This window comes from Pteropus vampyrus, unplaced genomic scaffold (genome assembly GCF_000151845.1).
Source record: "Pteropus vampyrus isolate Shadow unplaced genomic scaffold, Pvam_2.0 Scaffold4, whole genome shotgun sequence".
NCBI classification, from domain to species: Eukaryota; Metazoa; Chordata; class Mammalia; order Chiroptera; family Pteropodidae; genus Pteropus; species Pteropus vampyrus.
The window spans coordinates 7964310-7987453 of NW_011888785.1; the positions used below are offsets into that span (position 1 = coordinate 7964310).

The window sequence follows — 23144 nt, forward strand, 5'->3', positions numbered from 1 at the left end:
AACAGCCTCAAAACCAGTGGATTTGAAATATTGCACTGGTCCTGTCCCTAATACTACACAGCTGTGCCACATTCCCTGTCCTACTGAATGTGAGGTTTCATCTTGGTCAGCTTGGGGACCTTGTACTTATGAAAACTGTAATGACCAGCAAAGCAAAAAAGGTATGTAATATTAGCATGCCATGCTTAAAACTCCCATCAATTAAGTCAAAGGATGAATTATTTAAAAATGCTGCTCTGTGTTCCTTGTAATTATTCATCTGTGATATTTTCCAGAATGGCTAAAGATGATTGCAGAAGATGAATAAAACTACTCTGGTGATGATACCAGAAGATTAAAACTGAAGAAAGTAGGCAAGATACTTGTTAATTTAGACAACAGATGAAGAACATTTCAGGCAATTTAGTACAGTGATTAAGATGAGCTGTGGTGTCAAACTTACCTGGATTGGAAAACCTACTCAGTCCAGTATTGTTTAGACAAGTTAATTATCTAAATGTCCTCGTATCCGTAAGAGGGATGTAATAACATCTGCCACCCAAGTTTTCTCTAAAGATTCAATAAACAATAAACATAAAGCACTTAATTTAATTTAATGCCTGACCCATAGCTAGTGCCCAATAAACATTACTTTGAAAGTAAAAACAAAAACAAAAACAAAACTCTATTGCTTTTATGATGCAAATGATATACCTAAAAGGAGAAGAATAAAAGTAATGTTTTATTACATGGTAGGCATGGCAGGGTGATTTTCACATGATCTGGTAATTGAAATCATTTTCTTATTTTGTTTCTAAGACAGTGTCCTAATAATTCTAATATGTTCACATAGCAATAAACAGACATTACTTTTGTTATATATTGTCAGGAAAGGCAACAATTAGATCCTATTAAAGCACAGAGCAGGATTTAGAATAGTCCTCATTAGAGCCCAAATGGTTTATATCCCTAATTCAAATTTCCAGGGAGTCTAAAATCAACGAAGGCTCAAAAAGACAATTTCTCTTGAGACTATCCACCTCCTCAGAGGTTCCTGTTCAAATTTAAATGTGTGATAGTGTTGAAGAATTCAAAGTAATGGCACTTTTGTCTGGTCATGAATACTTCTGAATAGCTTGAGATTTCATTGTTTCTTTTAATATTTTATAACTGTAGACTTTCCAAGTCAAGCAAAATCAGTATAGAATCTCTCTCTCCTTCTCCCTCTCTCTCCCTTCTTCTCTTCCTTTCCCTCCCTCCCTTGCCCTAAGGGAGATGGGAGATATATGTCATTTCTTGCATTATTCTTACTATAGGAAGCTCACACCAAAAGTCCCTCCTTGGCCATTCTGTTTATTCATTCATTTATTCATTTAATAAATTATTAATGAGCTCACATTAAGCTAGAGTTTGGGAATATGCCAGTGATTAAAGCAGATATGACTTCTACCCTCTAACATCATCCAGCTTTTGCTAGGGGATTCATACAGCCTTCTGCAACCCATGATGGTAACAATATGTATTTTCCTTTCCCAATAATTCAGGTTTCAAACTGAGGAAGCGGCGTATTACCAACGAGCCGAATGGAGGCTCCGGGGGCACTGGGAACTGCCCTCATTTGCTGGAAGCCATTCCCTGTGAGGAGCCATCCTGCTACGACTGGAAGGCAGTGAGGCTTGGAGACTGTGAACCAGATAATGGAAAACTGTGTGGTCCAGGAGCTCAAGTTCAAGAGGTTGTCTGCATCAATAGTGACGGTGAGGCAGATGTATCTATCCTGCTTTTATGAATGTCTCTTTAACTCTGGAGGTATGCGTTATCCTATGTTAAAATCTTGTCTTCTCTTATCATAACTGTTTCTTCCTTCCTCCCTTTCTTCCTTCCCTCCCACCTTCCTTCCTTCTTTCTTTTCTTCTTTTCTTTTCTTCGTGATATAATTTAATTTCCAGATTCCCAAACTACAAGGCCTATCGCAGCCTACACTTCCTAAATCAACCTTCTGAGCTTAGGGTCCTCCCCTCTAAGAATGTCATAGAGCCACTGGAATGGTGATTTTTCTAATGGTTCTTTTTCTCAACTACAGGAATTACTTGGACTTTTACAACTGATTTTTGTTTGATAAAATATCCTGTCTTGTTATCCCTGACATAAAATTTTTACATTCTTTCCAAAATTACTGCTACTGTTTTGAGGCACTGCCTTTACTCTTCAGCAATCCCTGAATCACACTTAGGAAACAGAACTTCACACGTGGTTTAAATAGCGGTGCCCAACCTTTGTGGTACCGGGGACCGGTGCTCCTATGAGAGTCTAATGCCTGATGATCTGAGGTGGAGCTGAGGCGGTGATGCTAGCACTGGGGAGCGGCTGCAAGTACAGACAAAGCTTTGCTCGCTTACATGCCACTCACCTCCTGCTGTGTGGCCCTGTTCCTAACAGGCCATGGACTGGCACCATTCAGTGGCCTGGGGATTGGGGTCCCCTGATTTAAAACCTCCTGGTAAGATCATCTCTAAGATTCCTTCCTACTCTCGAATCCTCTGACTCTGCACATCAGAGCAGCATGGGCACCAAGCCCTAGTGTCCAGTGGTTTGACAGTTTACGCTGTTTAAAGCACATGCGGAAACACTCTGGTGTCCCCCTCAGGGGCACTGGAACATCTGGTAACTGTCATAATTTCTTCCATCCTATTTTCTTCCAGTAAGCAGAATTGTTTCCTCCTGTGACTCAGTCACTGTTCAGTAGAGAAAGATACTCTCTGGGGTAAGAGACTGACAGACACTCTTAATACTGAGAAATTAGCCTTTCGACTTTGAAACGTATAATGTCATCTTTGTCCAGAGCCCAAGGCAGTCATGCAGGACAGCACTAGGTAAAATACAAACCGGCCCCTGAGGCTGGAAGGTGCAGAAGGGGATTATTGCTCCAGATATTTTACAATGGATTGTATGTATTCTGCTTTTCTTCTCTGTAGATATAATTAGCTATGATATAGCCTCTCTTTAGCGTTTAGTCAGTTCTGTTCTAAAGGGAAAGAAAAAAAGAGGTTGACATCTAGGAAAAAGAAAGCAAAAAAAAAAAAAATGCATTCTGCTTACACACCTACTTCAAATCCTCGTTTGAATTAGATGGCACTGTATTATGAGTTGCTATGAAAACAGTAAGGGTCATGTTTATTTTGATAATGCCCTTACTGATACTGCTTCTTGATTTTTTCCTCAATTCAAATAATTTTTCTAATCTTCTTTAGACCTAGGGAGGAACTAGGATACCCTAGTGTTGTAAAAGGTGTATTTGGGTGAGCTAAAATTTTTTAAAAGTTTAAGATGAAAAGTTAATTATACCTGGAACTTCTGCCTAAATATTATCAAATGAAAAATCAGATCTCACTATTGCAATGATCTTCCTTAATGTTTGGGCAAATTGTGCAGATTTTAATAATGCTAGAGGAACTGGCTATATTAAACATGTCAGTGGTTAATTCTAATTTTGTCAGGCAAAAAAGTATTTTGTAACACAAATATTCACCTCCTAAATTGTCTTGTGGAACACTGAAGAGCAAGCAGAAGAATGAGTTAGACATGTCTAGTTATATTGAAAAGTAATGTGTGTTAAAACCTAAAAGGCAAATTGATAAATCAGAATATACGTAAGCTGGTTTCACGTTGTCTGTCTCACAGCGAATGAAATAAAAATGGTAAGATGTATGCTATTGATATTCAATTTGTTATTATTGTCCTTTATCAGGACACCTTTTCATCATTAAATTTTACTTCTTGACATTAATTAGTTGTAGTGCAACTCAATATTTTAGCTAGTTCAACTATGGAAGTATATAAAGTCGAGGAAATTCTCTATTATTATAAATCCTAGAGGCTACTCAAATTTATATATAATTGAAACATAATTGTGCTGATAGAATCAGAACAAAAGCTGGAGACCCGTAAATACTACTCCAGTATTATTACCATGTGGTCACCTGGTAAGTGTTTAGCAGCTGCACCAAATGTTGTTTTGTAATTAAAACGAACCCAGGGAATTAAAGTTGATTAGTTGTACAGGCTCTACCTCTAGGCCTGGCTACAGCTATAGATTTTGTTTTATAATTAAGTTAAAGCTCAACCAGGGAAATGAAGAATTAGAGCCTGTGAATATAGCAAACAATAAAATGGCTTTTTCTCTCCCACATTCCTCACAAATTTTACAACTTTGTTAATGACCTCAACACATTTAAAGTCTCTATTTTTTCCTGGTAGTCTTTGGGCTTCCAGAGATCATTAGGCTTTGTGCTGCTGTTTTCATTTTTCCAGCTGTCAGCTAAGGAGCGGGACTGGGGAAGGCTGGTGAGAGCACCCAGGAAGACCCCTGAGTAGCTTCTCTGATGGAAAAGTGTGACATGCAAGACCAAAGGGGGCTCAGAGGACAATTAGACTCTCCAGAAAGAGAAACATCTTATGTGTCATTGAAAAAATATTACTCATAATTTAAAGATCATCAGAAAATCAATTTTAAATCTCAGAGCACAGATACAGGAGTATCCAAAGATCTGGGGTTAGTGTTTGGGGGTGAGAGGAAGGCTAGAGGATCTCGGGTCTATGAGAAAACTCAAAATCTGCCCTGTTTCGGTTTTGCGAAATTTGCGGATGTTTTATTTAAAAGTGGAAATCTAGTGAGGCGACAGTATTTTGTTTCCCAAATTGATTGGTTAGAGACATAACAAAGCAAAGCTTTGTAGTGGGGAAAAAAATCTATCGTCTTATCGATTACTTAAGGGAGACTGTAAACTAAATATCATTTCCATATTTTCCTCCTCTCTATTGAAAAATAAATGATGCCATCCATATTTCATTACCATGTGTTCTATTTCAGGTATCAGATATTGACACCTTTCCGTGTGAATTTCAAAACCACAGTTGCGTTATTTCGCTTTGGGAATTACTTTGTAAAGCAGTCAACCTCAGCAGTTTCAAAATGCCTGCAACTTCTATGCTACCTTTCTTATTTCTCTCCACGTTAGTAAAGGTTAAGATGCTTCACATTCATGCTTGACACAAATTTTTGTGAAACCAAAAAATAATATTTCTATGGAAGTAAACTAATACAAGAATTTAGCATTCTGCAACTACTAATGGTGCCGTAGTAAGAGCAGTGGCCAGCCAGGGCCCTCAGAGTGTATTGTGCCATTCTGGAAGTACAATGGCTCTGGCTCAACTCCTTCCTCTTCCATTGGGTAAAGTGTAACAAAACGCAAATAAATGGGAATGCCATTATTGTATGGATAACCTTGAATGACTCAAATTTATTTGTCAAAAGTAACTAAATTACTTTAAATGTCATTAACAACCAATGTTTTACATATACCTAAAACCTGATGGTGACACACCAGTGCGTCATGCCACTGTGGTTAAAAGCTATTGGATTATTAGTAACATCTGCCAAATATTTCCTCATGTACAGCTAGAACTGTGCCAATAATATTAGATGTTTATAAGTCATATATAAGTGGATATGATATGTGAACATATGTGTGTGTTCACTATATGCAAATATTTTTTTCAATTTACTCCGTGAAATGCAAGATCTGTTTTTGCAGAGAGTGTCCTAGATTCCCCAGTTAGAATCTCCTTAAGTGTGTGCTGTAAAATCAGATTCCTAAGCCTTATCTACAGAACCAATGAATTATAGTCTATGGAGGCAAATCCCAGAAAGCTGGATGGTTCTGATGTGGAGTAAAGTTTGTGAACCACTACACTAAAATGACAAAAGTATTGTTTTGGTGGAAACTAAGACCCCTTCTGTTACTCAAAGACTCCTAGCACCAAAGCAAACTGGTCGGATTTGGCGAATGCTGAAGGAGAACTATGATTAAGAAGATATTGAGTTGAGGACTGAGGCAAGCCTTTAAAGTAAGTTTTTCTGCCTCTTTTAGGAACTATTTCTGCATATCATCAGAAGTAGCAAAAAACCTGACTGTGAAAGATGGAGAAAGATAACTTTAATATTCGGAGCACTGGCTTGTCGTGTAACTGCTTAGTCTTTCTAAAATTTTTACCACCTGCTACTTTCTTCTGCAATAAGATATGTGTCCACATACGAGTAGCGGGAAGGGAAGACTCGAATGCTATTTCATTAAGAGGAATATAAGAGCTTATCATTTTGATACCTTGAGGTAAATACAGGAATAAACACCTGCAACGTATTGAAAAATTACAGGACTCAGTGTGGGAAGAGAGCAAGGTACTGCTCTATTTTATGTTATGTCTTGTAAAATTTGTATCCAATTTATAAACTGTATAAATACTGAATTAAAATTTTCGAATATATATTTATTAAAGAGTAACTGTTTGGAGGAGGACAGAGGTATGTGTGATAAGAATTAGAAGATAGGGAGCAAAGCACCAGGAATAGAAAGAAAAATTACAAAGCTTATAGTTGAGACTAATATTTTGACTGATTGAGAATATTCACGAGTTCTCCTAGAAGCACAGGCCAGGTCAAGGATTAAGATGCACAAAGTTTATTAAGGATGTGCTCCCAGGAGAAACCAGTAAGAGAAGAGGGAACAAAGAAGCAAAATAATGTCAATTCAAATGTCTATGGAGCTAGATGAGAATGCAATTTCAAAAGCATGATCACTCTCTGGAACTAGAATCTGCTTCTTAACACCAATTACACAGCCATTACAGGGAAAAGCTGATTTTTTAAATGCAAAACTATGCTCTATAACTGAATTGTTTTTTTCCCATAATTTAAGCAATAAATCAACTAAGTTTTCTTCCTGTAGAATGCTATTCCATTTAATGTGTTTGGAATATAATTAGGTTGGCTATTATGCTTAAATCTAAGGTCTCTTATTTTACAATTAGGATCACCTAACACTGTTGATAGATGCTTGTTTCCTATAATTGGGTTGGGATTCTCTATTTAATTTGTTGTAAAGATGATTTTTTTTTTTTTAATTTAAGGCAATAGGTTATTCTTCAGTGTTAGTTTGTAGTAATCACAATTTATTTTAGCCTTAAAAAGTCTGGCACCAGATACCCTGATGTGTCTCCTCGCTCCCTCTCCTTCTCTCTGTATGTGTATTATATTTTGATATATTACTAATAAAAATTTTACTTTTGGTTTGAAAAAAATATATCAGGATTAAGTCAGTGTTCTTTTGCACAGCAATGTCTTAGCAAAGAGTTTTCTAAAGAGTTTTCTTTTTTAAAGGAGTGTAAATTTAGCAGAAACCCCAGATGACAGTTAAGTAAACCATAGTTTACTTACCACTTAATGAGACCATGTTATAAATTTCCCACTGAGTGTTAGCTACTACTTCAAATGGCAAATAGAAGAGAAAACAGCCTTCTACTTTATCTTGAGTGGTCAAACGCCTTACCATAGCCTAGGCGAGCTAGTTTTCTCATAACTGGGTCAGTAAAAGCCAATGTGGATAGAAAGCACACTTTTCAATCAAATTAGGCAGAGGTATAATTATGAAACCTAACAGATGTATATATCATTCCTTACATTATCTGGCCCCTTGTTTGCTTCTTTGACCCTGCTTAGCTCTTATCACCTCTGTCAGCTTTGTCTTCCCATGGCCTCATTGAGTCTACATTCCTCTGATTCCCTTCTTACTGTTACCATTCCAGATGGCTTGCTTCTTTCCACCGACTCAGTAAAGAATTACAGATCAGTGAAATTTAGGAAAAGTAAGGTTTATTAAATATGTTTGAAGAGAGAAACAGGCTACACCGGAGATGGCTACAGCCTCGTGAATTCAGAAAGTGTAACATATTATGGTCGTAATGGATGGTTACAGGGGCGGTGTTAGATAATTGGCGTGTGAGGTCATTTTGATTGACATTTTGCCATTATACAACCCCTTGTTTACTGCGCATGTGGTTACCCAGACTTCAGTCTGTTATAATTAGATTGATCAACTTCCGGGCATGTGTATGGTGATGTAAGGCGGGTATAATGAGGCTCTTGTCAAAAAAGGTCAGCAGATGTACTAACTGTGCATGCGCTTATGGCTGGACCAAATCGGCGGTTGTTTTTGTAGCTCTTACTTCCTTGTAGTCCAAGATGTAAAGGTAAATTTTAACCATAAAAATGGGTGTTTTAGGGAGGTCCTAGGGGAGGTCTCTGGGTTGGGTCATCATTCTCCTGTTGCTCATGTCTATCTAATTGCCTAACGTTACCACTCAGGCCATGTGTCATTTAACTATTGCTGAGAGATAAGCCACCTGAAAGCTCACCGGCTGAAACCAAAACCAATTAGAATGTCTCGTGATTCTGGGTAGTACCTATTCAGGTTTCACTTGGGCTCACTTGTGGAGCTTTGGCTGTGACCAGGAGGTCCAGGGTGGCCTCCCTCCATCTACTATTTTGCAGTTCGTGCTGATTGTCTGCTGAGGTATACTGGTGCTTCTCCACATGGACTCTCATCGTCCAATAAGCTAGACCGGCTTTCTTACGTGGTGGTTTTAGGGCACTGCTTCAACAGAACAAAAGCAGAAGCTGGCAATATCACGTTTGCCACGTTCCATTGGTCAAAGCAAATCACAATGACACTCAGATTTAACGGGTAGAAAAATAGACTCTTCCTCTTAAAGAGAGACATTATAAAGAATTATGGCAAATGATATATTTACTGCAGTCCACTGTCTGGTCACAATTGTTTTTACTCCCTCCACGTGCAAAATATACCCCCTCCACACCCAAGGCCACCAAAATTCTCATGCAATTGTATCGTCATGCTTAAAGTTCACCATCTCATAATCCGCATCTGGTTCAAATATAGATGAGGCTTCTTGTGAATAGCAATTGGGGTGTGGTTTCCCTTCTTTTTCTTTTTTTGGGGGCACATATTTACCTTGATTTCTTATTTTCAGAGGAGCTGTTTTTTTTCCCCCCACAAGGCAATTTGTCATAAATTCTCTCATGCACTTTAAAATAAATAATTTAGAACTATCCTTTAATCATAGGGTGTTGTTGTTGTTGTTGTTGTTGTTGTTGTTTTGAGAGGGGAAAAGGAAAATAAATCATACAATATAAACTATTGGAGGGTTTGAGCTGTCGAGTACCAGAACTGACTTATGTTTTTAAAGAATAACTCATGTAGCTTTATTGAGACTAATCTTTAAAGGAGTAGAGAAGTGAAGAGGCTATTGTAGTCATTCAGGAGAGAGATGGTAGTGAAATTTAGATAAGAGCTGCAGCAATGGAAAGGGATAAGGCATGCTAGTTTAAGACAATTAAACTAATTGGGAAGAACCAGGGCAGTTAATAGAGATCGAGGTATCCCAGGATCAGGTTTTCCTTATTCTGGGATTACAGGTCTCTCACCTAAATCCTCTCTTAATCATCGTGTCATTTAGCTGCTTAAAATTTTTTGCTGGCTTCCTGTTGTCTTTTGCCTGAAGTTCAAAGCCATTTGAGAATCACAGATGGTCTCCCCTGAGCTCATCTTGTCCATTTTAGCAATCTTTTTTTTTTCCTATATTATATTGTTTATATTTTACTGTTACCCATTCTCTCCTCTATACTGTTAGTTACTATGGATTAGGGGTAATGACTTATTTATTTTTGTGTACTTCCTAGCACTGTGCTGCACATAACAGATTGCCAATAAATCTCCGATTCATCACTAAATTCTTGCTTTTATCCCTAAACATTACATCTTTTTAGGAAATTACTCTCAATGTCTCCTTAAGTAAACTATTGTTATTGCTATCACTGAAAATTCAAACTTTGCCTACCAGATGTCAGTTAAAGTATGACACCAAATTGCACACTCTATTAGCATCTCAGAATGCCTTCAAATTCCATTACTTTAACATCCCAGTACACTAGAGCAAAAGAGATACTGCATTTGCATAAAGAGAAAAGAGAAATAAACAGAATGTGCATAAAAACCTATAATCTGAGGGATTTCACTCATAGTGTTTTATTAGTAGACATTTTTGAGATTCAATTTTCTGGAACCCAGTCATTGAAGCACAGAGTATAGCATCAAATGCTAACTTTGCCACTTTATTTGGCAAGTTATTTAAATCCTCTGTGATTAAATTTCCTCATCTGTGAAATAAGGATAGTAGAATTACCTTATCATAATATTGTCGAGTATAAATGAGCTAATATGTTTAGTGCTAAGTACTTGTTTAAGTATTTGTTGTTATTATCATTCTTCTGAGATGAGTTCAATAGTGAAAAAGTAAGCTAAGCACAAAAAAAATTCTCTTTTTGACTAAGGATAAGAATTTTACTACTTACCCATACTGGATCAAATGATTTACAGTCTATTTCATTTATTTTTATAATCTCTTTGTTAAATAACACCCTCATAAATAGGCATACTTTTAAGGAATAAGTAGATAGATTATAGATATAGATATAAATAATATAGATATTGATATTGATATAGATGGCTTTAAAGAAACGGTGCCTACTTCCTGTTCTATTAGGTGCATAAAATAAGTATATAACAGTAAAATTTCATGATAGAGAATCCTTTTACCTGTTATATAAATGAAACATGTCTCTACATTGACATTTCTTTTTGTGCTTAACACATGTTAATAATACAAATTAATTATTGATCTAGTAATGCCTTCGGAAGAGAACTAAGTTATTTGAGTTTGACCAAATTTATTATAACATATTGCTATTAATTTTAAAGTAGATTATAAGTGTGCATCTTCTATTTGTCTGACTTAACAATTGCACTGTGTCACACCAGGAAATTGTAGTTTTCTTTCTTTCCTTAGAAAGATGAGTCACTGACTATGGCCAGAAATTGGACCTAACTTGATTTATAAGATCAAGGAATATTGTTGCAGAATAGCAATTAAAGGGGAAAAATCTGTAGTAATCTTTGAACTTCAAGACTGCTGGTATGAACTGGGAAGAATATATCTTCCCAAAAAACTCATCGAAAGCCACATTAGGAAATAAAAGAGGAGATGCCATTTAGCTATGATTCTCTGTCGATATTTCTTATGTCATAGGGGTACTTATTGTTGGAACAAGGAATGTGGTATCAAAAGCTACAAGATTAGTATAGTGCCTTTTCTTGGCTTTCAGTTTGGCCAATAGGTGAATTTAGAACTTAAGTAAATTAACTAGTAAAACTTTTAAATATTTGATCTTATATCTTAGAATTGTAAATCTTTGATTAAAAGGATTTTCTAAATTGATTAAAATTGTAAAAGATATATATTAATCATCTATTGCTTGCCTTCTCAACATCCATCCATTTTCTTTTCTTATTAACCATGCCTTTGATTTTTCTTTAAGAAATTCATCTATCCCTTAAACCTATTCATGAGGCTTGCTGGGATTGGTCCCACTTTCCAGCCAAGGCTGTATCTCATCTACCTGGCCATAATGATTGCTTTAATTATGAGCATATGACCCAGTTTGGGCTAGCAAGAGAGAATATACTCAAGAACCTGTGCAGAAATAACTAAAAGAGCTGCTGTAGCTGTCTACGGTCACTACATAAAAGTTGACAATATAAAAAGCAGGAGGAGATATGGAGGTATTAGTTGGTAACACTTGACTCATTGGATCTGTCCTCACCTGAAGCTATTTTTAATTATTACCTAAAGCTACTGTTTCAACCAGCAATGCATCTTCTTTAGTTTTACCCCAAAAGAGGTCTGATATACAAAGAGATTAGAAAGTTCCTGCTTTGAATGAGCTTATATTTGCAGATGTATCCAAAATTCACCTGTAAGCAATTATTCATGCTTCATTTTTTTTAAAAAAAGAATTTGTCTATGACAATATTGCAAAACCCCTAGAATATAGTAAAAAAGGGACTAATATGACTTTTTCAGATAAGTTCATTTGTACAGAAGATTTCTCAATAAAAAGAATGTAGATGACAATCTAGTTGAAAGAAGGACTTGTTTTGTGTCCTCAGAGCATTTGATGTCAGATCAAGAAAACATCCTTGTCCTTACTAAAGCAGGTATAGGCCAGCAGAAATGTGGAGTGACTGAAGTGCTTCAAGGTGCCCTTTTTTTGGTCACTATTGTTACAGGATTGCCCCTACCTTCCTATTGTCTTTTACCTTTATAACATTAGAACATTTCATTGCTGGAAATCCTTGCTGAGGTGACAATAGAAAAGACATGATGTCACAAAATGTCTGCCTGATATTTTTTATTAAGATTCTAGAATGTCAACTTTGATTCAGAGCTGTATTAGGATTTTTAAATAAGAAATTTATGCAGAAAGCCTCTTGAATATTTAGTCTGGGCTTTTCTAAGATACACAACCCAGTACATGGCTACATTCCATGAGAGAGCTAGAACTCTCATAAACGACATTTAGAATTGGCTTGAACATTGGTTAGATTTCTAAGAGTCTGCTATCTATACTCATTCATTCATTCCTACCACAATATTTATTGTGCCTGCTCTGGTACAGGCATTGTAGCATGTGGTGGTGATAGTCATATTAATAATGACAGTTTATGCTCAACAAGCACCCACCATCTAGTTAGAGACGGGAAAATGCATAATCAAATCATTTAACACAGTGCAATAATTTCTGAACTAGAAATATGTTCAGAATGCTAAGGGGAAGAGTGGGTAAATTTTATTCTCAACCCTGGAGGTCACCGAAGGCTTTAGAAAGGAGATGACTTATGTGTTAACTCAAAGGATAAATAAAAATTCTTAAGAAGGTCAGTATATTTTAAGCTAAAAGCACAGCTATGCAAAAGCACAGAGGTGTGAAAGAACTTGAGATGTTGGGGGAGCAAACGTTTGGACATGTCACTGCAGAATTTGTGTTTGGAAAGTTGGGGGACATGAGTCTTTTTAGATAGTACCAGATCATGGAGGAAGCCAAGTGAAAGAAATTCTGTTCCATTCTATTGGAAATAAAAACGTTTTGCTAGGGAAGAACTATAATCAGATCATTTAGAAGTAGAACTCCAACCACAGCAGGGAGAAACGGAGGTTGAAATTCTTGTTCTTTTTAAAAATAAACCAAGAAGTCTATTTGGCTATAAAACAAAATTTGATCTAGGAATAATCCTGAGAATTTTACTGTGGTGAAATTTGTTTTTAATAAGTGATGTTGATGCTCTCTTGTTCCCCTATCACACATTAAATTTGGAAAGGAGGGAAATGTATCCATATGTTTTAGAATCTACGTTTTAGGTAAAAACATTTTATGGGTTGTTATAGTGTGATGAAAAGAAGGAATGTTCTAAATTAGTTTGATCCAGCAAGTAAATGAAGGAAGAAGTTACATTGAATACTTTATTTTTTATTTATATTAAGGAGTCCCTGATAATGTAGTTAAAAGAACATCTTTCAGGATTATTGGTGAAATATATATCCAAGCTTTATACATACACACCTCTGACATCTACATGAGTATAAGAAGTTGATATATCACAAAATATTGGTGAAAACTGTAATTTTTAAATATCATATTTTATGTGCCAGGAATAGTTGGAAAAAAATAGTATAATTATATTAATTCTATTACTTACAAGTAGTAGGTTGTTTAAGCTGCATGTTCCTTGAAAAGATCTATAACATCATTAACAACGATTTAAATGTTGATGGTTCTTACATTTTTATTTAAAAATTGATTTTCTTATACTTTCACTTTGATATGAAGAATGTTATATTTATGTATTTTATGTTATTTTAATACATCATTTATAATGGACTTTCTTAGCAGGATAGATTTATTTTTAATAACTGTAGTGCTAAAGTTATTAAACTGTACTCAGGCATGGTCTCTTGATTGCATTTGGAGGAAAACAGCAAACCAAAGTTGCATCTGACTCATAAAAGAATCCTTTACCTTTGTCTACAGAAATAGTCTCTTAATTTAATAAAAACATTTCAAAATGGATTTACTCATGGCTTAAAGTATAGCTTTTAGTCAATAGAAAGGTTAATATCGATGTGAAAAACATGATCATATGTATGAACAATACAACTTTTATCTCCAGAAAATGCAAGTGTTTATCTCCTGCTAAAATCAAGAAAAGCAAAGCTGATTCCCTGCTGTTTCTTTTTTAAATAATCTCATAATCATTTAGTCAAATTCAGAAAAAAAAAGAACATTTTTTTGAACTCTTACAAAATTGTATTTCATGTTGACTTAGGGGTATGCATTAACCATATATTCTGAATTAAATATGTCTTGATTTCTTTCAACCTTCACCTTGAGAATGGCAGTAATTCTTTCGAAGTAGAGCTGTCCTCCTTATTTTGGTTAACTACCCTCTTTTTAAAGATAAGGAATATAGAGTTTAAGGGCTATTCATAGCACCTCAAAGGGCTCAGGTTGTATGGAGCTGTGTTTCTTTCTGGCTGGGCACATATAATATGTAAAGATTGAAAACATTTTCACAACCAAATTACCTCTGTTCACCTTATATATTCACCTATTTTGTAAAGTATCCATATCCAAAACAATATTATCTATCTGAAATAAATAGTTTTGACTTAAGGTTCACTGAAACACTCAAAAGATTACTCTGAATGAGTGGGGTTCTTGCTTTTTATAGAAACAGTGACTGTCTTAAACCTGCTCTACCTGAAGTAGTCAAGAAGATCTGAGCCTGTAATACTAGGAATTGACTGTATGGCACAAAGCTAGCAACCCCATCCCATTCTGGGAGCTTGTGAAGCAAAACTGTCATCCATCTAGAATGTCAGGTGCACGGTACCCCCCAAAAGCCCCACACTACACTGACTTTCAACACTTCATTAAGGCTAGGTTCTAAGCAGCACCACAGAACCAGGGTTCACTTCATTTAAGAAGAAATATAGGTGGTTACCAAATATATGAGAACACTGCCACAACAACAACAAAAAAATGCAAATAATGAGATATTTTCTATTCCCCCTATCTATAGTCAATAAAAAGAGCACCCCGTGATATGAAATAGAAACTCATATAGAAGAGGAGGAATTGTAAATTATTATGATTTTCAGAATGTTGTTTAGCAATATATATTATAAACCTCAAGTATGCTTATGCTACTTCTAGTAATTCATCCTAAGGAATAATACCCAAAATGTGGATTCTTATAGAAAAAAAATTATCTACAGCGTGTACTGAAAGAGTAAGAATGAATTAGCTAATAAGATCTAAAAGGACTGCAAGAAAGAATTGAAAACAGTATTTCGTAAACCCATTCTTCTCTTTTCTAAAGTTTTAAAAACTCACTGATTAGTCATTTTTCCAAGTTGCAGATTCACTTTTTTTGTAACTTTTGACTGGGATTCTGGGAATCTTAAAATGAATTTAAGAAGAACCGACATCTTTATCATGTATTATCTCTCCATCCAGAGCATGGTGTATCCCTCCATTATTTATCAAGTTTTCCTTTATTTTTCATAGTAGAGATTTGAAATTTTTGTTATGTAGAAGAAACTCAAGCAAAGATGGAGGGTGATATGATTGTTGTTATTACTTGCTTTTTATGGTGTCTGTGTCTCTCATTTAGCAATCATTTTCTAACAGCAAAAGTCAATATATTAATGTAAAGACTTAAGCCATATTTTTAGAGATCAGGGATTAAAAAGCCAAATTTTTAGTTATGACTCTCCTATTGAATAGTTTTTATGTAATTCACTGAACTTTTTGAATTTTTCATTCGCCAAAATACAAAATTAACACATAACTGAAAATTAAGTGTTACCTATCTTTGAGTCTTAAGAAAATATCTTCTATATTAAAGTTTGTTTTACTGCTAAATAAGCAGTATTTTCCTGTAACTTTTTTTTTATAAGTTGGGTATTGAGTTGATCTGAGTTTGTCAACCATGATAATCCTTTTATTTCCTTGGCATTCAAACTCTACAGAAATATGTAAAATGCCTTAATAGGTCTAGGGCAGATTATCTTGTGAATGTTTATAGGACAGTGGAATAGTGAATAGAAAAAGGGACAGTGAATGTTTAATGAAAGAAAAACATTGTATGTACATGTTGATATTTTGTTTAAATGTATGCTATGCATTGATATTTTCATTTTCCAAGTATTTTCATATTATGGTGGAAACCAAACATTACCACAATAAATATCTTCCCATAAGAAAAGTGAAAGCAATGGACTGATAGAAATTTTTAAAGAACTCTGTATTATTGTTTCCACAGGCTTGATATATTCTTAATATACAGTGTTTTAGCATTAAACTGATCATTATTTTATCTTTTACTTATAGTTATTTATAATGATGCAAGATACCCTCATAAGAAAAAATTATTTTTTTAATTATCAACATGTTTTATCTCAGGTCATCTGATATGGCGGCAACCCAAAATAGAAACAATCAAATAAACAAAGCCCATGGATAAATGAGAAAAATATTTAAAAATAATATATAACAGTATATAAATGTTAAGTCTCATCTATAAAGATGAGAGTATATGAAAGAAAACTTGTATAAATCAATGTGATGAAATAGTTACACAGAGAACATTTTAAATAATAGCGATTTCTACTAGTTCTTATTTAGACAGAATGACCTGTGCAACTGGGCATTGGACAGGTGGCCTGTGGGTAAACATGCACTTTTAAAAGAAAATGGAGAAAGCAGGCTCTAACTTTTGGACTTCTAACTAGGAATACTGTCCTAGGAAAAACAGAGGATATGAATATGTTATGAAGGCCCTCCCTCTGGCAAATAGCTACATCCCTTTCTCTTTCCTTCAGTTGGGTTTTTCCTTGACAGAGTCATTGAAGACCTCTCTATCAAAGTCTTTATCACATCCTAATTCTTTTTTTTCTTATTTTGGTCACAGCAAATGATTTAGGATCTAAAGAGCTTAGAAATTCTAAACTTTTAGAACCAATATCAGAAATCTATCTCAATCTTATGTCCAAAAGAGTTTAAAAAATCCTTCTAGAAAATAATGATCAGGTATAAGTTTCTCTATACAATTGCCTATACACTGAATTATTTCATGTAATAATGCCTGTATTGAAGGCATTATCACAAAAGACATGTTCAAGTTGTTGTGGTAACATTTACGCATTATAGTATGCATTATCTTTTTTATGAAAATTGTAGAAAGAATTTTCTTATATTTTTATTTTTTTAAATCAAAAACAGTCCTATCTCTCCCCAAAACTGTCCATGTCCTAGAATGAATCTGTAAGTAATTCCTCTGTGTTGTCTGCTAAAAAGCTTAGAACTAAGACTATGAGGACCCTGTAACCAATGTATGGGATTTCTTATACACAAATATTTATGTTAATCTTATTTCTCTAGTGTTTCTACTTTCTAAAATAAAATTATTTGTCATCTTTTTAAAATTAGCTAACTTTTAGGTGTTGCAAACCACATTAAAACATTTTTTAGAACAAGATGATATATAAATGAGTTAATGTATTAAATTCCCATTTTCACACATCTGCCTTACAAATTTCTAAGTGAACCAAACAGGAGGTCAAATTTGGAAGTCAATTAATCAGTGACTACCTATTACTTGCTATATGGCAATTCTCCTTTCCTCCTGTCCTTCACGCATTCATTCAAAGGAAAAGTTATGCAATGGAAGCTCTGAACTATGAAAACTCCTTTTAAGCATGTGGCCCTATCGTAGTGACCTCAGTGTCTCTGGAGAGTTTCAGCTCATTGTTCACACTTGGCAAGTTAGCAAATAAATTCTTAAAAATTAGTGATGATATATAAAGTTCTTTGAGAATATAAGGCTATGTAAATGTGCTTGGCATGTTTAACTCCTTAAAGGTCTAAAAGAATAGAAGATGACCTAGATGCTATTTTGTAATCAGAAAGTAGTACTACTAATGGGACAGCTCAGGTTGAGGACTCTTTTCTGTACCTCGCACTGTGTGCATGTGTGTGTGTTCACATGTATGAAATGTCTGAATGTGTGATATGTTAATTATTACTATGTTTCTTAAATCAGGTTGATTGGTGATGTTTTAAAAATTCTCTAAAGATACACAAATTTTAAATGACTACATTTTAGAAAGCAATATTTGCGAGGATTTTTTTAATAGCACAGTCAGCATTCTGATTTTCTATAAGCCCCTTCCAGTGTATTTGTAGACTGGTGGTCTGCATATTGATCCCTCTTGTTTCCATGACTAAAATTGATTCTCCCTCTCTTCTCCTGAGACCTTTGCCTGTCATCAAACTTACTTTTTCTCTCATGCCAAAATGACATTTGATTGGATTATTCAACAGAAGTATTTTGTTGTTGAGCACAATCAATATGCTCGTGTTCACTGGTTTTATAGACCTTTCAATGACTATCTTCATAAATGAAAACTGGAACGTTCAGATCTAGAGAGATTATACCAAATCTTGATTTCTTTTTTATAATTGTAACCTTTTTTATCAACCTAAAATAATATTCAGCAAGTCTATTCCTAAAAATACTCACTCATATGTAAATATGATATCAATCAATCAACAGACATTTCAAGTACTTTTTATTTTCACAATATGCAAAGGTATACCTGGGGTTCTTATTCTAAAAGACTTTATATTCCAGTGGCATATATAAAATATATGCATAAAAGATAATTGACAATAAAAATTTCACATGATTAATTTTAAAGTAGTCATACTATTAATAATGATAGAAATCATATCTACCATTTATTTTACCAACAATTATGTGTTCAGCTCTTACATTTATTAATCTTTTTTTTGTAATAACCCTCCAAAAAAGTATTAACTCTATTTTGCAGACAAGGAACTAGTAGCTTACTCAAGATTGTGCGGCTAGAAAGAGTTCAAAACTCAGCTCCATTTGACTCTAATGTCTGCAGTCTCTCAGAGTACCATATTGCATCCCCATAGATGTTGCAGATTTTCAGAAGTTAAGGATTGTTTCCAGCTCTTGTGGTCAGGGAGATTTAACAGAGGGTATAGGTTGACTCAGAATTTTATGTTGTGGATTCAATAAAATCGAGAGAAAGAAGAAGGGGTTCTAAGGGAAAAAAGATACAACTTGATGAATAAAGACAGGACAGAGAGGAGCACATGCATCCTGGAGAATTGACTATATTGGTATGTACAAAGTAGAAGTTTCATCTGAAATTAGTTTGGAGATAGTATGAAGGGAGCGTTAATAACATGATTATAGAAGGGTTTGTATGCCACCTATTGGCTTGAAATTTATTCTTGAATGTACCAGATTTACTTGAAGGCTTTAGGGGAAAAGTATAATACTATCAAATGCTATGTTAAGACCCATATTAACCTGATAGGACTACAGGATAGAAGGAATGTATGAGCATCTGGAAATAGAAGAATTAGGAGACATTTATACTAGTCCGAAGATATGGGACTAAGTTTCACAAGATTCATGCAATGGAACTAAAAGAGTATAGGTGAGTGACATTTTTAAAACTAATCAGATCTTTGCTATTAAATCAATTTTAGTAGAAAGTTGATTCAAATGTATTTTCAAGATTATGGGTCTGAGAAACTAAAAAAAAAAAAAAATAGTTACTACGAAGAGATTTATCTAAATTCACAGGAGCAAATGACTTTGAGAAGAAGAGTATGTTTAGATGAATTAGTTTTATATATGGGATATTGGCAGCATAAGAAAGTTGAAAGCAACCAGCAAATGATGGATGTGAGATAGAGAGATGTCAGGAAACAAAGTATAGCTTGTCAAGTGTGTAAAGATATGTAAAGCCACCACACTAGATGACATCTCTAAGGAAAGAAAGTATGGATGAAGTCAAATACAATTCTTGTCTGAGTTACTACTATATACAAAGTACGCACTAGAAATTTTAAATTTCTAGTAATATATTTTTGTTTTATCGAAGAGTAAACTGAGACACTGATTAAGCAGATTACTAAAATCATAGCTAGCAACACTTCCATGACTAAAAATGGAGGAGTAATAATTAGAACTAACTATATTTTTAAGAACAGTTAAAAAGGCTGGAAAATATATTTATAGAAATATATGAAAGCACTGGAGTGTGAACAAGGCAGTAAAAAATTACAGGTTAAAGATATGACAGAAGAATGGTAGAATTACAAGTTTGGTATTTAGATAGTTGTAGCTGATTGGTTATCTCCAACTTTAGGAGAGGTGGCTGCAAGGCTGAGATTAGCAGAGTTTTTAATACCTCTATGGTGCTATGGAGACAAAAATTAGAAATCAGGGCCCACCAAACAAGGAGGGCCTTAATAAACTCGCCAGTCTTTTTGGTGTAGGACCTCAAAGAGTTTTACCCTAGGATAATTCAAAAGAAAAAAAAAAGGCCAATACACAATCTGAAGCTCAGCTGTAAATCACTTCAATCATAAAAATTGGATTAAGCTGTCTAGGCTTGCAAGATACAAGTACATAAATATTATGTGAAATTTTAATAGACCACTATCAATAACCAATAGAGCAAGCACACAAAAATCAGTAAGGATAACAAAGATTTTAAAAGCACAAATTTGAACTAAAAGAACACTGTATCCAACAATCACAGAGTATTCTTCTCAGTAAATATGAAATCTTTAAATATTATGGCACATAAAGCAAAGCTCCCTATATTTAGAAGGTTTCAAATCTTCCAGAATGTTTTCTAATCATAATATTATTAAGCTAGAAATCAATATAAGAATATCAATTATTCATATGTGTGGAAATTAAAAATAATTTTTTGAGTAATGCATAGATCAAAGAAAAAACCAAAATGGAAAGTAAAATATATTTTAAACTGATTGTAATGTTAAAACTATTTAACAAAATTTGTGAGGTGCAGTTAAAGTCATGTGTAGAGAGAAATATATCATCTTAAATGCGAATATATTAGAAATTAAGGAATACTGAAAGAAATCAATGAACAGAATATTTCTTTGCACTTAAAAATAAGAATAAAAATATAAATGAAAATAAAATAATAATGAAAAAAACAAAAATTTGTGAAGTAGAAAAGAAAGCATATACTGAATGTGATAAATACAAATTTATTTTTTTAAAAGACTAATAACATTTATAAATCCATCCAAGACAAATGAAGAAAAGAAATAACATATACTACCAGTTTCAAGGTGAAAAGGGGGACATCATTAGAGATCCTAAAGACATCAAAATATAGTACGAGGATATGACTAACAATTTCATGCTGATACATTTTAAAATTTAGATGAAAAGAACAAATTGTCAGAAAAGTACAATTCACCAAAACTGAATCCAAAATAAACATCTTCCCACAAAGAAAACTACAGACCCAGATGGCTTCACTAGCAAATACTGCCAAAATATTAAGGACAAAACAATGCCAATCTTATACATATTTTTGAGAGAATCAAAAATGAAGAATGCTTTCCAACTTATTTAAAATTAGATAGCAAAATTAGATGCAAAAACCCTAAATAAAAGTTAGCAAATAATATCTATATATAAAAAGGATAATACATACTAAGTAATTATGTCTTTTTCCAAAAATGTGAGATTGCTTTATCATTCAAAAATCAAATAGTTTATTCTAATTAATCTAATGAATTAACACAGTAAAAGGAAAAAAAAAAAAAACATACAATTGTCTCAATAGGTCCAGGAAAAATATTTGATAAAATTTAACCTCCATTCATGATTTTAAAAATCCTGTAGCAATCTAGGAATATGAAAAAATGCTAACACATATCATATTTAGTGGTGAAATAGTAAAGCTTTCCTTCTGACATAAACAGAGAAGGATATACATTTTCACCACTTCTAAGTTATTTATTATAGTTAACTATCAAATGTTTATATTAAACATGTCTAGCAACTATAAAATTGTAAGAAAATTTATAACCTATTATTCAGTCATTCTTCAATAGAAAATCTAGAGCTAATTCTAAAATTTATCTAGACATCAAAGAACCAGGAAAAGCAGTACACTCTAGAAACAAAAAGATGAAAGAATATGCTGTATCAGAGAGCAAGACTTTATTAACCTAAATATATAAGAGATAGTGATATTGAGGCAAGATATGCAATTAGACCAATAGTCAGAATACACAATGCAGAAACAGAACCACATATTTATGGACAAAATGTAATGATAAAGTCATCAATAGAAAGCATGAAGAAAAAATATTTTTCAAAAATGATGTTAAGTCAATGAGATAGCAATAAGAAAAAAAATTTAGTCGCTCTCTCAACCACACACAAAAATTAATTTCAACTGGATTGTAAATCGAAATATTAAAGACAAAACAATAAAGTTTGTAATCTGGAAGGTCATATAGGAGATTAACTTTATGAACTGGCACAGAGAAAGTTTTCTTTAATAGCATAGGAGAGGGAAGATTCATAAGTTAACTTTAAGTCAGTAAATTCTATTAATAACAAAACATTATTATGACCACAGAAAGGCAAGAGAAAAAAATTAGAGAACATACTTGCTGACAAAGGTTTTATATTCAGAATATATAAAGAACTGCTACAATTCAATCTGAAAAATAAATAAGAAAAACAGTTATTACAATAGAAAAAAAAGAAGGCAAACAGATATTTTACAAAAGAGACATCCTAAGCCAATAAATGTATTAAAACATACTCGTTATAACTAAAATGCCAACTAAAAACAAAATTATATTCCACTAAACAATCACCAGAATGATTAAAAGTTAAAAGTTAAGCAATACCAAGAGTTAGTGAAGATATAGAGCAAGGAAATTTTAAATACCGCTGGAAAAAATAACAGTTCACCATTACCTAGCGAAAATGAATATACTCATCACCATTGACTTATGAATACCATCCCTAAGTATATCCTAAGAAGAAATGTACATGCATGTAGTGCATAAATGACCTACAAATATGTAAAGAATGTTAAAACCTTAATGAATTTCAAAATCAGACAAAACTAAAAGACTGATTTGAAAATCAGAATAGTGGTTACTTTTAAAGAGGAGGGAAGGGGAAATAGTTGGGAAGGTCAGTCCCCTTTTCATATCTACATGTTATTTCCATAGCAATGTGTCTGTCTTACCTATCTGTGACTCTTGCAGCTTTTTGCCCGTGTCCTGCATTGGGTTGGACTAGAAAGATTCGTAACTGTGAGTAGTCTGTTGGTTCTTCAGTTATAAATGTTGAATTTCCCTGAAGAACTCCTGATTCTAGATGGGAAGAGATTACCATATAGAGATGACATATCTGTCAGTTTTCATTAAGTATCAGAAAAGTAAACCTACTACA

General features: G+C 33.8%; 1 protein-coding gene across 1 annotated transcript in view; it reads left to right on the forward strand.

The window, feature by feature from the left end:
• Positions 1–23144, forward strand: part of THSD7A (thrombospondin type 1 domain containing 7A) — a 374453-nt gene that overhangs the window by 231495 nt on the left and 119814 nt on the right. The window contains exons 5-6 of the mRNA XM_011363004.2: positions 6–161; positions 1524–1736. Coding sequence (XP_011361306.1) covers positions 6–161; positions 1524–1736 — 369 coding nt within the window. The remainder of the gene's footprint in view (positions 1–5; positions 162–1523; positions 1737–23144) is intronic.